Here is a 16,924-nt window from a genome sequence, read left to right on the forward strand (position 1 = left end):
CTGCAAATGTGATGAATTGATGCATTTTTAAATGGTGATCTTCAATACAGGTTTTAATGTTTCTCTGTAGGAGGAAGGACTCAGAGAGGCAGTTTCAATTGAAGGAAAGGCTAAGAACTTTATAGCTGACTTTTCATAGCCTGGTCTGGTCTACTCTGAGTATATATTTCTGGGGTCTCGTTTAGGGGAGAGGTGGTTGGAGATTAAGAGACTTGTCTTGTACTGTCTTCAACAAGCGAGCTACCCTCTGTACTTAAATATTTTATTTTGAGTGGTTTCACTGTGGTTAATGGAAATCATTGGGGGTCTAAAGCTTGTGCAGACATCATTGTCAGGCGACGTTGTATCCTAGCAAGGACAATGTAATGCTTTTTTCCCTTAGATTTAAGATTCCTAATGATTACTCCTTCTCTCCTTGAGATTTTTTTTTTTCATTTATTTTTATTAGTTGGAGGCTAATTACAATATTGTAGTGGTTTTTGTCATATATTGACATGAATCAGCCATGGATTTACATGTGTTCCCCATCCCGATCCCCCCCTCCCGCCTCCCTCCCCATCCCATCCCTCTGGGTCTTCCCAGTGCACCAGCCCCGAGCACTTGTCTCATGCATCCAACCTGGGCTGGTGGTCTGTTTCACCCTTGATAGTATGCTTGTTTCAATGCTATTCTCTCAGAACATCCCACCCCGCCTCTCCTTGAGTTTTTGAAGGTGCCCACCTTGGACTGCAGGGAGATCCAACCAGTCCATCCTGAAGGAGATAGGTCCTGGGTGTTCATTGGAAGGACTGATGCTGAAGCTGAAACGCCAATACTTTGGCCACCTCATGCGAAGAGTTGACTCATTGGAAAAGACCCTGATGCTGGGAGGGATTGGGGGCAGGAGGAGAAGGGGACGGCAGAGGATGAGATGGTTGGATGGCATCACCGACTCGATGGGCATGAGTTTGAGTGAATTCCGGGAGTTTGTGACGGACAGGGAGGCCTGGCGTGCTGCGATTCAGGGGGTCGCAAAGAGTCGGACACGACTGAGTGACTGAATTAACTAACTAACCATACTTTTCTGGAACCTCTGGTTTCCTGACTTGATTTGTTAGTCAACTTGGTCCTCCTGTGTTTCTCACTCCCCAAGGCCCACAGCTCATCTGGCTCTGTTTGCTTCCAACAATGGCTGGGTATCTTGACCACAGTCCTAGCATTCCCTTCTAGAATCTGCCACACCAGACCGGCAGTCAGAGCTTAAGTTCCCCTGCCCTCCTTGTGACTCACCTGTTTTTGGTATCCTTTTCCTTTGTTTGTTTTTCTTTTTGATATTATTTTTGTATCAAAATTATATTAAAATATTTTTCAGTTAGGGGACAAATCCTTTGAAGTAAAGAGCGCTGCCTGTATATGCTTCCTTGGTTAGCTGTGGAGAGAGAGAGCTTTGGGGCTTAAAAATCCCCTGGAATAAAATCAATGGGCACTTTTAACTATTCATTTCCTGATCTTGCATTAGAACCTAAATAATAGTGCTTCAAGGGATTAAGGGACTAAGTCTACATTATTAGCTTACTAAGCATTTCTTATTTATTTGAAAATTCTTTTTTCTTTTTTTCTGGGAGGGCACCAATAATTGGGGAATATGTTTCCAACATGCAAAATGAGTTGTATCTTTCCATAAGCAAGCCTATAATTGGGCTCCTGCAGCCACACAGCTTCTCATATGGTACTTATGAGTCAATTAAAGCACCCTAACAAGCAATTATGGGTTTATTGTTTAATTCAATTTCCACAACTCACGCTGTTCCACTCAAAAGTTGCATATGTGTCATTCAGCATGTAATAAGAAGCACACATTTTATTCAAATATAGTTTTTGAAGAATGGGATCTCCAAATACTATGATTTCACCCACTGTGCTCTGCACAGGAAGAGAAAAAATACTAGGAGAAAATGAAAACACTTGGAATATGGCAAGAACTGGCTTTTCATTCCAAATCGACTCATTTGGATAATAGCAAGTGAAAATGTCTTCTCTATTACCTTTAGTTGTCACAGAAATGCAGTTGCTGGGACATCCACTGAGAGAATTGGAGTACGTGAGACAGTTGGTAGTTTGAGCTTTGGTGGTTGATGTCTGAAGGGGAAGGGCCTAGGTTTGGTCCTTGAGTGAAGTTGGCTTGGTCAGTCCTGGGTGACCCCAGTCTCTGCCCTGGGAAATGCCATGGTGGGCGCCTCCTTCCCTGTTGCCAATGATGCTACCAGGACTCCTGGCCATGTCCCGCATCAGTGTTGGCCCCTTGCATGAAGGACTAGAACAGAGGCCAGAGTAAATAGGCACAGACGAGCTGGGAAGACAATTGCACAGCATGTGGGAGCCCATATTGATACCCATCCCATCCCTGGCCAGCTTGTGGCTCTCGAGCTTGGACAGTGGGAGTGGCTCAAGGCTCTCCTCTCTCATGGTGGACAGTTCAGAGCAGGAGCAATGAGGCATGCTTCCTGTGAATGAGAGCTTAGACAGCCTTCTTTTCGCATGCTCAGTCACTAAGTCTTGTCTGACTCTTTGAGACCTCATGAAGCTTAGCCCACCAGGCTCCTCTGTCTATGGGGATTCTCCAGGCAAAAATATTGGAATGGGGTGCCATTTCCACAGGATCTTCCTGACCCAGGGATCTGAAACCACATCCCCTGTGTCTCCTGCATTGGCAGGTGGGTTCTTTACCACTGAGCCACCAGGGAAGCCACTTTTCCAGGACTTAGAACTTCCTATTCCTTCTAATTGTTCTCACTCCTTTCCAATTTTAATATTTCTCTGCAGAGACTGTTCCTTCATTCATGAAGCCAACAATCCAAGGATTACAGTTGGATGGGGGAAAGTGGCTTTGCATGTCCCATGGCTCAAACTGCCCCCAATCCTGGTATTTGCCACTGAAATGCACTTTTGTTTAATATAGGTGTATGCAGTCTTCCTTATGCTTTGTCTTGAATAAGAAATAAATCTGTCTGTTTTCCCTAAGGGTACCCAACAGAGGGTGGGGAGAGTAATTCTGAAGGTGCCTGAGTGACTGAGGGAAGTCAGGCTGGGTGATTGAAAAGCCAGAGAATTAAAATAAAACCAACCTGTTGTGAGAGCAAGGACGAGGGAAGGTGTGGTAAGCCTGATTGTGTCAACTCTGTTTTTCTTATTTTTGCAAGTAGATTAGGTAGGCTTGGTTTTTATTCCAGTGGATGAGCTATGAAGAAATACCTTTGCCTTATATTGTAGGCTGGCTAAAAGCTTCCCAAAATGCACAAGCTCTAACCAGGAACGTGTGAATATCTATTTTCCATGGCAAAGAGGACCTTGCAGACGTGATTAATTAAGTTAAGGCTTGTGAGGGGAGAATATGCTGGATCACCCAGGTGGATCCGATGCAATCACAAGAGACCTTCTAAGTAAGAGGGAGGCAGGACGCCCTGTGATGACGCAGAGAGAAAGTGACCTGCTCACATTCTCATGCCACACTCTTGGATTTGAAGGCTGAGGAAGGGGCTAGGAGTGAAGGATGCAGGCAGCCGCCGAAACTGGAAAGGGCGTGGTGCCTGATTCTCCATAAAACCTTCTGAAGGAAACTGATTTTGGACTTCTGACTCCTAGAACTGTAAGAGAAAATATTTCTGTTCTTGCAAGTTGCTAAGTTTTTTGGTAATTTGTTACAGTGACAACAAAAAACAGTAATACCCTGGAAACAGTAACATTAACAAGCATCTCATGGGTCTTTCCTGAAACTAAAGGACCAATAGTTGAGCTGTTCAGTAGAGCAGGGGTCCCCAAAGTCTAAGCCAAACACTGGCATCTCCTGTCAGTCACAGGCTCTGCTCTCCAGATCTCAGCACCTAGTGGTAAAGCATATGTGTGGCAGGCTTCATATTTTTTAAATGCCTTTAAATTTGCATCCTTAATTCAATCAAATTTTTCTCTCTACATCCTGTCTGTCATTGTGCCTTCATGGAAAGGGACAAGATAAATGTCATCTCAGATAGGAGATGGATGTGTCTATCAATCAGAAAGAATGCAAAGCCCTTCTCTTTTTGCCTGGGTGGGTGATTAGTAGGGAAAAAAAAAAGCTGGGGTGGGGAAGGCAAGCAAAAGTAACTTGGGTCATGGTTTTCCCTGACTCAGGACTGATGTAAGAGGTGGAGAGTTTGGCTAAGGAACCAGCAAAAAGCTGAAGGATTTCTGCTCCAAGTCTTGTTCAGAACTCTGGGAAGGGATGCCCTCCAGGGGTGCTACTCCAGGAGGAGGGCCTCATTGCCTCCTCAGAAGCTCCGAGTTTCCTGTGTTACAGTCTGCAGAAATGCCCCCAGGCCCTGGGAAGGGTGTGGTAGCTTCTGGTGCAGGCCGGCTTCATAGGAGAACATACTCTGACTCTCCCAGAGCACTGATCATGGGGCCCCAGCGGGAAGTTCCACACCAGGAGGTACCAGGTGGGCTGGGCCCTCATCAGCTTCGAGGACAACAGCCCTCTGATGGGGATCAGGCTGAGAGGGAAGCGTTCGTGCGATTTTCACCCTTAAAGGAGACTTCCCTGGCGGGTGAGCAGCCACCCGGTGAACAAGGGCCACTCTCGCTGTAGACACAGGCACTTCTGAAGGACCTTCATGTAGATCTGAGACCCCTGATAGCTACTGGGGACCCAGATTCCTTCCTAGAGGGGAGAAGGGGAGGTGGCTGGGAGAGAAACTGCACATTTACCTGAAAATAATTATTTTAAATAGGAAGGAGGCTAATTAAAATGGCCAAATCTGAGATAGCTTTAATTGGCAATTGCACCTTTCCTGATTACCTACAAGGAAGGGTGCTCTTAAGAAAGATTGCATCAGTGTATGATGAAATAATTGTAGTGGAGTGCAGTTCTGCCCTTAGTCTCAGTAAGAGCTGACCTCCATGCCTTAGAGCAGGGTTGCCAACCTTCCTGCACCAGGGACACTTTTTCCGTGGACAAAGTAGAGAGTATGGCTTAGGGAGAATTCGAGCACGTTACGTTCATTGTGCACTTTATTTCTATTATTATTCACGTCAGCTCCACCTCATGAAGCATTAGATCCTGGAGGGTGGGGACCCCTGCCTTAGAGGACCCTTCTCTGGCCCCCTTCCAGCCTGTTCCTTCTCAGAAGCAAGGATGCCATGATTCCTCATCCACTCCCTATTTAAACTCTGCCTAGTTGTCAGAGCCTTGGAATCCCCTGCCTTAAGAGCCTGAACCAGCTTCAAGAACTTACAGGAGCCTCTTCTCTGAGTCTGACCTGTGATCAGCATTTGTACTGCCTTCATGTACACCCTAAATCTATGGGTGTACAAGGGTGGCCGATTTGTGAATTGAGCTTTGGAGTATTGACTGTAGTGACGACTCACAAATGTAAGATGTTCCTTCTGGAGGTAGAATCCAACTGGGAGTGAGAAGAGAGGACTGGTCAGAGACACTCAGGCCTGGGCCCACAGTTCCTGAGCTGGCACATTGCAGCCTGAAACTCCAAGTCATCCCAGAATTTATATTGGAACTTCATGTTCCAAGTCATGAAGATATGTATTTTAATTAGAATAGAACTGATCTATTACCGGCTTGTAAATTTCAATGATAACACCTAACTCTTTAGACTTATGATCTGTGGCCTCCTGTATTCCAGTGCTGGTACCCACATGTGTAAGGGGCAACCTGGCATTGCATCATTAAATTAGTGTTCTTGTTACACAGACATGGGACAGGTAGTCACAAATGTTATGAGCCTTATCAAAGAAGAGGCACAGGATCTTAGAATGTGTATAGCAAGGGCAGGAAGCCAGCACATCTGCTTATTCCTCTGCACAGATATAAGTTGTGCCAGGCCCCTGGTCAGACTCATGTCTTCACTCTGGGCATTCTTCAAGCCTCCCCTCCATCCAGGAAGGCTCCTGGCTGCCCAGTGTCTGAGACCCCAGAGTCCTGCTCTTGCTTGCAAGAGTGGATTCCCTGAGTGGAATGTATCCCAGGCCTCTGTTGCCGGGTCTGCCCTGTAGAATACATCGTTCGAATGTTGCGTGAGCTGAGCAGTAGCCGCCCTCTCCTTTTTGGTGTACGTATATTGAACTCTACCTGAACTGAAGTGGTTCACAGTTTCAAAACAGCAAGCTAATAGAGCTCTTCTATTTTTCTAGCATGTCACCCTCATTTCCTGGAAATCATGACCTCTTGAGTCAAGTTTTTCCTACCTTTTCTTGTCAACTAATAGAGTTGGACTCTAGTTAGGAACAACTTTGGGAAAGTAATGTGTCCTTGGTGAAGGTGATGAACACAAGTAGACCTGAAGTAGTGGATTCCATCACTTATTTAGTCATTCCAGGTAGAATATTACCATTTCTTATCATAAAGCCAGCAACCCCTGCCCTCTTCATATCATAATTGAATAGAAGACAAACTTATCATGGCATGTCTCACTGTCAGAGTTTAGAGGTGATGGGGGCAGAAAGTCTAGTCATTTAGTGGTAGTTAATAATCTGCTGATTTCAGTTATCATTAAAGCCTAAGAAGGCTGCCTAACCATCTTACATTGACAGTCGGTGTCCTCCAAAAATTAACTTGGAATCACGCTGAGAATACATACAGATCCTTGCTTTATTTCTTCTGCTAAATTCTCAGATAATTTTACATTTCCTGCCAGGCCATTCCTTTTCATGCTGATAGAATTGAAAAGAATCAGGTAACATGGGAAAGCAATTAGTAACTCTTTTCCCTTCTTTGGTGATTTTTTTTTTTTCTCCCAAGGCTCAGGCTATGTCATGATTAAGAGAAAGATAAAGCTGAACTCAATTCTGTGTGTTATGCTCATTGCTAGACACTATCAATAGGAAAATCACACAGTCATTTGGAGGGTTCCAGGTCATTTGACCACACCCACTTACCAGGTGACTATTCTCATCTGAGAACTTCTGTCTCAGTAACTTAGCTCACCCACCTGTTTCTCCATCATTCCTTTAATGAGAATACCCAGCTGTTCCAGGCAGCCAGTCTGAAAGCTTTCTGTCTAAAGCTTAAGATAGCTAAATCTTAAACAACACACAATAAGATTGTTCTAAAGCTATTTGAGCTAATTTTACCTGGGGGTACAATTTTCCTCCAGTAAAGAGAGCCATATTTCAAGTTTAATTAATAAAATATAATTAAGCATTGATTTGCTGTTCCTCTTAAAAGATTCATTTCACGTAGAAAAATATGACAGGGATGATCAATAGTAAGTACTTCTTTCTTGCCTGATGAAAAGACCTTTCCCACTAGTACAGTACAGTGCTTTAAATACTTTAAAACACCAAAAGAGACATCATTTCTCTAGATGGTGACCTTCAAGTGATGTGCTATGATCCGAAAGTTCCAGAACTCAGAGTTCGACTAAATAGCAGATGTCTGACAGGTCCAGTCTCTGCTTATTTCTTTCCCATCTGCACCTTCCATATCATTTCCATCCAAGACTGAAGTACCTGTTTTTCTCTTGTGTACCAGGATTTCCCATTGGTTATTGCCATTAGGGAAACTATATTAATGTGCTGCTATTATCTGTGTATGTGCCTGCCACTGCAGTAGTGTGTTTGAAAGCTCGATTTATACATACATGTATATTTCCTTGCACACTCAAAAATGATTTTATAATTATTCATAATTCCTTATATTTTGTAACCAGGTGAGTGGATGGATGGATGAATAAATGACTCAATTTCAGTAACTTCTATTACAGGAAAAGGTGTAGGTAATAAAGGCCCAAAATTCAATAAGTATATCTACTTACCACCTCTGATTTAGTTCTCAAAAAAACTCTGACTTAAGGAGTTTATACACACTTAATATTGCCCACAGAACTATATGTGCGTGTGTGTGCTCAGTCATGTCTGACTCTTTGCAACCCCATGGGCTATAGCCTGCCAGGCTCCTCTGTCCTTGGGATTTCTCAGGCAAGAATACTGAAGTGGGTTGCCATTTTCTTCTGCAGAGGAGCTTCCTCACCCAGGGATCATACCCATGGCTCCTGCATTGGCCGGCAAATTATTTACCCCTGAACCACCAGCAAAACCAATATAGTTGAATATATAGACATTCATAAATCCATTTGTACTCTAATTTAGACAGCTTGCAGAACTTAAAAATATCATTGAATGTTTATTGTATAGTTTTCAAAATTTAAACTTAAATGAAATTATAGGAAGTATTTTAAAATGTTTCTTCATTGGAAAAACTCTTAATTTGTATATTTTTAGGGGTTTAGTTTTCAAATAGCAATATTTTTTGAAAGTGTTTATAATTCCTCTTTATCCATTACATTGTCATCTTGGAAAAAGAATTAGCATTGTAAAAATCCCCTAAATTGACTCCAAATTAGTTATCTAAGCATGAAATTCAAGTAAACATTTGCTTGTACCCTACTTGAGAAAAGATCTTGCACTGTATTCATCATTAATGGCTATAATATTCCCAACAAAGAAAATGCAGGTGATGTTGGCTTGATGTGCAGTGGATTTTGTTCCTAGGATATGGACAGAAACAGAACAAAAACTATTCAACATGAATGAATAGCCCCACCTGCTTCAGAGCAGATGTACAAACTGGGACATATTGTGTGTGCAGCCATTGTTGTTTTAGCTAATCTCTTGGTCCTAAAGCATTAGATACATTTGACTTTCACTACTTCATAAAAAATAAATAAATAAATGGATGATAAACGGATAAATGATATTCAGATTGACTTGTTTTTTGTTGTGCTCCAGATAAAGAAATTCAGAATATAAGAGAAATGGGCAACTGAAGGTCCTTACTTATACTTACCCTGAGCTAGAAAAGTTTATATAAACAGTTCTTAATAATGTTTCTAAGTTGTGGTCTCTTTATTCCTTTTAATTTGGTAAATTTTAAAAGGCTATAATAAAAGTGATCCTAAACAATTTGTTCTTAGGATGCTAAACTCAGCAAATATCCATTAACACATACCATTTCCAAAGACATCATGCCAAAGGCAGGTGGTCATTGGACAGGCTGGATCAGAACCACCTGGGACACTTAAAGACAAAAATATTTCCAGGCTTCTTTCTCATCTTCTTTCAAATGAGACACTATTTGAGTAGATCTGAAGTTATGCCATCAAATCTCTATATTCTCAAAGACATCCATGGTTAGAAATCAGATGAGAAGTGTAGTTGTCAACCAGGGGGGCATGTCAATGTGTAAAGTCATTTTTGGTTTTCAAAACCAGGAGGGTACGTGTGCTATTGGCATCTAATTGGCTTAGGCCAAGAATGCTGCTAAGTATCTTACTATGTGCAAGACAAACTTGTGTACCCATAAAATGAAATTATCTAATCTAAAATGTCACTGATGCCAAGTGTGAGACATGCTGGTCTAGAAAGTAAAGATATATCCTTTGAGTCCATAATTAGGGTGAATCAAAGAGGCACAAAATATCATTTATTCATAATTGAATAAAGTGGCATTAGTCCAAAGACTCATAAAAATTAAGCAAACTCAAAAAAATGTTTTACCTTGAAATAAGTTCATGGTATGACTGCAGACAATTCCAGTTGAAAAAGTATGTGAGAAGCACTGAAGAGTTATCTGCAGTTGGTAGGATATCTGTAATGGGGATTATGTGGAGACATTATGCCTATACTTGAAAAAAATGATTAAAAAATTCAACTGATCCTGAAATGTTAGTACAGGAAAAAAATGGTTTACTTGTAGAAAGGGAAATTTATTTTTAAATGCTGACTGACAAACATAGGACCATTTAAACATAAGTGCCATTTAAACAAGTTAACAAAAATCAAATCTATGAAAAATGCAAATGATATTTTTCATGGCTTGGTCCTTTTTCATCTTTGTATTGTTCTGTTGTAGATTCTGTTTTCTAGTTTTATACCATCTCTAGAGATCAAATGCTCACAAGCAGGACATACAGAAAATTACTGAACATTATTTTGGTTGCTGTCAGTGCAGGGTTTGGATTAATAACGAAACCAATTAAATTATCAAATACCTCCACTGGCAACAATAAACATTTAATTTCCAGAGAGAAATAAGATTAGCTATGTTGAACACCTTTTGCAATCACAGTGATAAAATTTTTCAAACATTGGGGAATTCTGCTACTTCGTCCAAGAATCAGCAGCAGCTTGATTTAATTAAAATAGCAACAACCAGAAAGACAAAGAACATTACAGCATACTAGCACATATATATGGAATTTAGAAAGATGGTAACGATAACCCTATATGCAAAACAGAAAAAGAGACACAGAAGTACAGAACAGACTTTTGAACTCTGTGGGAGAAGGTGAGGGTGGGATGTTTCGAAAGAACAGCATGTATATTATCTATGGTGAAACAGATCACCAGCCCAGGTGGGATGCATGAGACAAGTGCTCGGGCCTGGTGCACTGGGAAGACCCAGAGGAATCGGGTGGAGAGGGAGGTGGGAGGGGGGATCGGGATGGGGAATACGTGTAACTCTATGGCTGATTCATCAATGTATGACAAAACCCACTGAAATGTTGTGACGTAATTAGCCTCCAACTAATAAAAAAAATAAATAAATAAAAAGAATATATATATATATATATAAAAATAGCAACAAAAGAATCCTTTTTTTTTTTTTTTTTTTAGCTGTCTCATGCATCTCTGATAATAACCAGTCAGCAGAAATGACGGAATGCCTCAAGCAGATAAATGGCATGCCTCCCCTCGTGCAAGAATGTACAGTTCCATGTCGCGATGACTGCACCTTCACCGCTTGGTCCAAGTTTACACCCTGCTCCACGAATTGTGAAACAACTCGAAGTAGAAGGCGACAGCTCACAGGTAGGTTGTGCATTTTATTCTTTAGCTTCAAGCAGGTGATGCTGTCCTGAACCTGTTGAGGAGAATGTCCATTCCAGAAGGATGGGAAATTATATCATCTCTCCCTCTCCCCCCACCCTCCCTGCAATTATGTATCTCCTAGGCATATGATTGACACACAATATGTACTCAGTTAATACTTGTGAAATAAATGAAAGATATGAACCATTCCAAAGCTATGAAGTTCCTCTCTATATAGCTTTATAATTTTTGTAGTGATAAATGGCGGTATATCAACCAACTTCCTGGAATATTTAATGGCAGAGTTTCTGGTATTTTTCATGCCAGGATCTCAGCAAGCTTGAAAGAAGTACCTGATTTGTTAAAAGCATCAAAAAACAGACCTCACCCATATCATTGTCTTTTGCCGTTACCTTATTGTTATGTTCAGTTGCTCAACCATGTCCTACTGTTTGCAATCCCATGGACTGCAGCATGCCAGGTTTCCCTGTCCTTCACTATTTCCCAGAGTTTGCTCAAACACGTGTCCACTGAGTCAGTGATGCCATCCAACCATCTCATCCTCTGTTGTCTGCTTCTCCCACTGCCTTCAATCTTTCCCAGAGTCTTTACCATTACAAATAACTTGATATTTTAAAACTTTAGTAGTGGAAGGCAAAAATTGATTATATACATAGATTCTGCTTTTGTGCATGTGTGCTATGTTGCGTCAGTCATGTAGAACTCTTTGTGACCTTATGGACTGTAGCCCACCAGGCTCCTCTTTCCAAGGAATTCTCCAGGCAATAATATGGGAGTGTGTTGCCATGCCCTTCTCCAGGTGATCTTCCTGACCCAGAGATCGAACCCACATTTCCTGTGTCTCCTGCATTGGCAGGCAGATTCTTTACCACTAGCACCACCTGGTTGACAAGAAACTATTGTATCCCACTGAAAAAAGATACCCCATATCCAAGGGCAAATGAGAAGCCCCAGCAAAATGGTAGGAGGGGTGAAATCACATTTAGAATCAAACCCCATACCCACCAGAGATGCTTGGAGGGCTCAAACAAACCTTGTGTGCACCAGGACCCAGAGAGGCCACAGAGACTGAGCCAGAACTGTATTTGAGTGTCTCCTGAGGAGGTATGAGTAAGTAGTGGCCTGCTGCGGGGGCAGGAGCTCTGGGTGTAGCAGACTTGGGTGTGGCATAAGCCCTCTTGGAAGAGGTCATCATTAACCCCACCATAGAGTAATGAGAACTTACACAGGATTGGGGAAACAGACTCTTGGAAGGCACACACAAAAAAAAACCTTGTGTCATTACCTCCACCATACTTTGGCCTCAGGTCAAACAACAGGGAGGGAACACAACCCTGCCCATCAACACAAAATTGGATTAAAGATTTACTGAGCATGGCCCCACCCATCAGAACAAGACCCAGTTTCCCCCTCAGTCAGTCTCTCCCATCAGGAAGCTTCCATAAGCCTCTTATCCTTATCCATCAGAAGGCAGACAGAATGAAAACCACAATCAAAGTAAACTAACCAAACTGACGACATGGACCACAGCCTTGTCTAACTCAATGAAACTATGAGCCATGCCGGGTAGGGTCACCCAAGACAGATGGGTCATGGTGGGGAATTCTGACAAAAAATGGTTTGCTGGAGAAGGGAATGGCAAATCACTTCAGTATTCTTGCCTTGAGAACCCCATGAACAGTATGAAAAGGCAAAAGGATAGGATACTGAAAGAGGAACTCCCCAGGTTGGTAGGTGCCCAATAGGCTACTGGAGATCAGTGGAGAAATAACTCCAGAAAGAGTGAAGGGATGGAGCCGAAGAAAAAACAACACCCAGTTGTGGATATGACTGGTGATGGAAGTAAAGTCTGATGGGGTAAAGAGAAATATTGAATAGGAACCTGTAATGTTAGTTCCATGAATCAAGGCAAATTGGAAGTGGTCAAACAGGAGATGGCAAAAGTGAACATCAACATTTTAAGAATCAATGAACTAAAATGGACTGGAAAGGGTGAATTTAACTGAGATGACCATTATATATACATTACATGGGCAAGAATCCCTTAGAAGAAATGGAGTAGACGACATAGTCAACAAAAGAGTCCAAAATGAAATACTTGGATGCAGTCTCAAAAACGATGGAATGATCTCTGTTCATTTCCAAGGCAAACCATTCAATATCACAGAAATCCAAGTCTATGCTCCAACCACAAATGCTGAAGAAGCTGAAGCTGAAGGGTTCTATGAAGACCTACAAGACCTTCTGAATTAACACCCAAAAAAGATGTCCTTTTCATTATAGGGGACTGGAATGCAAAAGTAGAGAGTCAGGAGATACCTGAAGTAACAGGCAAATTTGTCCTTGGAGTACAAAAGGAAGCAGGGTAAAGGCTAATAGAGTTTTGCCAAGAGAACGCACTTGTCAGAGCAAACACCCTCTTCCATCAACACAAGAGAAGACTCTACACATGGACATCAACAGATGGCCAATACTGTAATCAGATTGATTATATTCTTTGCAACCAAAGAATGAGAAGCTCTATACAAGTCAGCAAAAATAAAGACCAGGAGCTGACTGTGGCTCAGATCATGAACTCCTTATTGTCAAATTCAGACTTAAATTTAAGAAAGTAGGGAAAGTCACCAGACCATTCAGATATGACCTAAATCAAATCCCTTATGATTATATAATGGAAGTGACAAATAGATTCAAGAGACTATATCTGATAGACAGAGTGCCTAAAGAACTATGGATGAAGGTTTGTAACATTGTACAGGAGACGGTGATCAAAACCATCCCCAAGAAAAAGAAATATGAAAAGGCAAAATGGTTGTCTGAGGAGGTCTTACAAATAGCTGTGAAAAGAAGAGAAGCTAAAGGCAAAGGAGAAAAGGAAAGATATGCATTTGAATGCAGAGTCCCAAATAGTAGCAAGGAGAGATAAGAAAGCCTTCCTCAGTGATCAATGCAAAGAAATAGAGCAAAACAATAGAATGGAAAAGACTTGAGATCTCTTCAAGAAAATTAGAGATACCAATGGAACATTTCATACAAAGATGGATACAATAAAGGACAGAAATGGTATAGACCTACCAAAAGCAGAAGATATTAAGTAGAGGTGGAAGAATACACAGAACTGTACAGAAAAGATCTTCATGACCCAGATAACCATGATGGTGTGATCACTCACCTAGAGCCAGGAATCCTGGAATGCGAAGTCCAGTGGACCTTAGGAAACATCAGTACAAACAAAGCTAGTGGAGGTGATGGAATGCCAGTTGAGCCATTTCAAATCCTAAAAGATGATGCTGTGAAAGTGCTGCACTCAATATGCCAGCAAATTTGGAAAACTCAGCAGTGGCCACAGGACTTGGAAAAGGTTAGTTTTCATTTCAATCCCAAAGAAAGGCAAGGCCAAAGAATGTTCAAACTACCACACAATTGTACTCATCTGATACACTAGCAAAGTAATGCTCAAAATTCTCCAAGCCAGGTTTCAATAGTATGTGAACCGTGAGCTACCAGATGATCAAGCTAGATTTAGAAAATGCAGAGGAACCAGATACCAAACTACCAATATCCTTTGGATCATCAAAAAAGCAAGAGCATTCCAGAAAAAACATCTACTTTTGCTTAATGATGATGCCAAAGCCTTTGACTGTGTGGATCACAACAAAATGTGGAAAATTCTGAAAGAGATGGGAATACCAGACCACCTGACCTGCCTCCTGAAAAATCGGTATGCAGATCAAGAAGCAACATTTTGAACTGGGCATGGAATAGCAGATTGGTTCCAAATCAGGAAAGGAGTGTGTCAAAGCTGCATATTGTCACCCTGCTTATTTAACTTATATGCAGAGTACCTCATGCAAAATGCCGGGCTGGATGAAGCACAAGCTGGAATCAAGATTGCTGGGAGAAATATCAATAAGATATGCAGATGACACCACTCTTATGGCAGAAATTAAGAATGAAAGAGCCTCTTGATGAAAGTGAAAGAGGAGAGTGAAAAAGTTGGCTTTAAACTCAGCATTCAGAAAACTAAGATCGTGGCATCCAGTCCAATCATTTCATGGCAAATAGATGGGGAAACAATGGAAATGGTGATAGACTTTATTTTCTTAGGCTCCAAAATCACTGCAGATGGTGACTGCAGCCATGAAATTAAAAGATTCTTGCTACTTGTGGAAGAAAAGCTATGACCAACCTAGACAGCATATTAAAAAGCAGAGCCATTACTTTGCCAACAAAGGTCTGTCTTGTCAAAGCTATGGTTTTTCCAGTAGTCATGTATGGATGTGAGAGCTGCACTATAAAGAAAGCTGAGCACTAAGAATTGATGCTTTTGAACTGTGGTATTGGAGAAGACTCTTGAGAGTCCTTTGGACTGCAAGATCAAACTAGTCAATCCTAAAGGAAATCAACCCTGAATGTTCATTGGAAGGACTGATGCTAAAGCTGAAGCTCCAATACTTTGGCCACCTGATGCGAAGAACTGACTCACTAGAAAAGACCCTGATGTTGGGAAAGCTTGAAGGCAGGAAGAGAAGGGGATGACAGAGGATGAGATGGTTGGATGGCATCACCAACTTGATGTTTGAGTAAGCTCCGAGAGTTGGTGATGGACAGGGAAGCCTGGCATGCTGCAGTCCATGGGGTCAGAAAGAGTCAGGCACGACTGAGTGACTGAACAGAACTGAGTACCACCTGGGAAGCCCACACGTAGATAGATAGATAGATAGATAGATAGATACATACATACATACATACGTAGATTCTGCTTTTGTGGTATATGCTTGTTATTGGTTCAATTTACTTCTTTGAAATTTAATGGAAACTAAAAGGTAGTTTAATCAAGGTCTTAGAGCAGTTTTTGCGATAATATACAAATAATTGACATTGTAATATATCTAACTTCTTATCTAGATAAATATTCCAGAACTTCCCATCATTGTTGGTTTTTTCACATAGGCAAAATAAGCTTAATTCATGAAAGGAGAACCAAGGAAAATACCAGAATAATAATTAGGTTAATAATACTGGTATTGACATTGAAGAATTAAGCAGAGATGACCATTTGTTCTCGTGAGCAACTCTACTGCTAATTCTCTTGGTTTCAAGACTCGCCTTTGTTTGGATGCATTATTTATATGATTCTTTTAGAGTTAACTTACTCTAGTGGGTTGACAAAATCCATGCGAGTCCTTAACAGTATTTCTGAATGCAGATCAGGAACCCATCTGCAAATAAGGTAAAACATGCAGTCACAAAGAGAAACATTAAATTACATGTTATACTTTGATATTTTGTCTATAAAAAGTGTTCATATATAATTTTATGCAGCATAAAACATATCTTCTGCTTCTAAGATAAAACAGATTTTTTATTCTCTAACAATATAGTGGGATAGAATATATGTGGCAGGAATAATTCCATGTTAAGGGTCAGTTTAATGGAACTTGGTTTGCATGTTCATGTGTAGTGTTTCAGAAGCCATTGTCTTAATAGCTCTGTCCATATATTTGAGATGAGAGAGTATTTCCTTGAGAGGGAAAGAAAGTTTTTAATTTGTGGTCAATTTTTTCTTCCTTTTGAAGGTTTATTAATGATAATTTGTACCAGTAAATTGAGATTGAAATAATCAAAACTCCTAGGATATTTATTTATTTTACAGCCAGTAAGTTTGTGTTATCAATTGTCAGAACTTTAGTGACTTTTATTTAACATATACTTTTAAGGTAAATATTGAAAAACCATTATACTCTTATCCTAAAAATTACACATACACACCAAAAAAAAAAAAAAATCTAGACTTCATTTTCTAAATCATTAACTGCTAAGCTTTTGCCTAGCTAATTGATCTTTGAATGTCTGAGTACCTAGATGACCTAAACAACTGGCCAATTTCATGAAATCCATGAACTGTTTAAAAAAATCAGTCAAATGGATTACATAGTAGTGCAATTGAAAGAAAAATGCACAATGTGAGAGTTAAGGTATATTCATGGCCTTAACTGGGGACTACAGCCCTGGAGGCAGCCTCTCAAGTAGCTCTGAGAAACTGCTCTAAGGAGGCAGAGGAGTA

The 16,924-nt window shown here is 40.9% G+C and overlaps 1 protein-coding gene across 1 annotated transcript in view; it reads left to right on the forward strand.

The window, feature by feature from the left end:
• Positions 1-16,924, forward strand: part of THSD7B (thrombospondin type 1 domain containing 7B) — a 993,808-nt gene that overhangs the window by 700,221 nt on the left and 276,663 nt on the right. Inside the window, exon 13 of the mRNA XM_043487921.1 lies at positions 10,642-10,836. Coding sequence (XP_043343856.1) covers positions 10,642-10,836 — 195 coding nt within the window. The remainder of the gene's footprint in view (positions 1-10,641; positions 10,837-16,924) is intronic.

This window comes from Cervus canadensis, chromosome 15 (genome assembly GCF_019320065.1).
Source record: "Cervus canadensis isolate Bull #8, Minnesota chromosome 15, ASM1932006v1, whole genome shotgun sequence".
Lineage (NCBI taxonomy): Eukaryota > Metazoa > Chordata > Mammalia > Artiodactyla > Cervidae > Cervus > Cervus canadensis.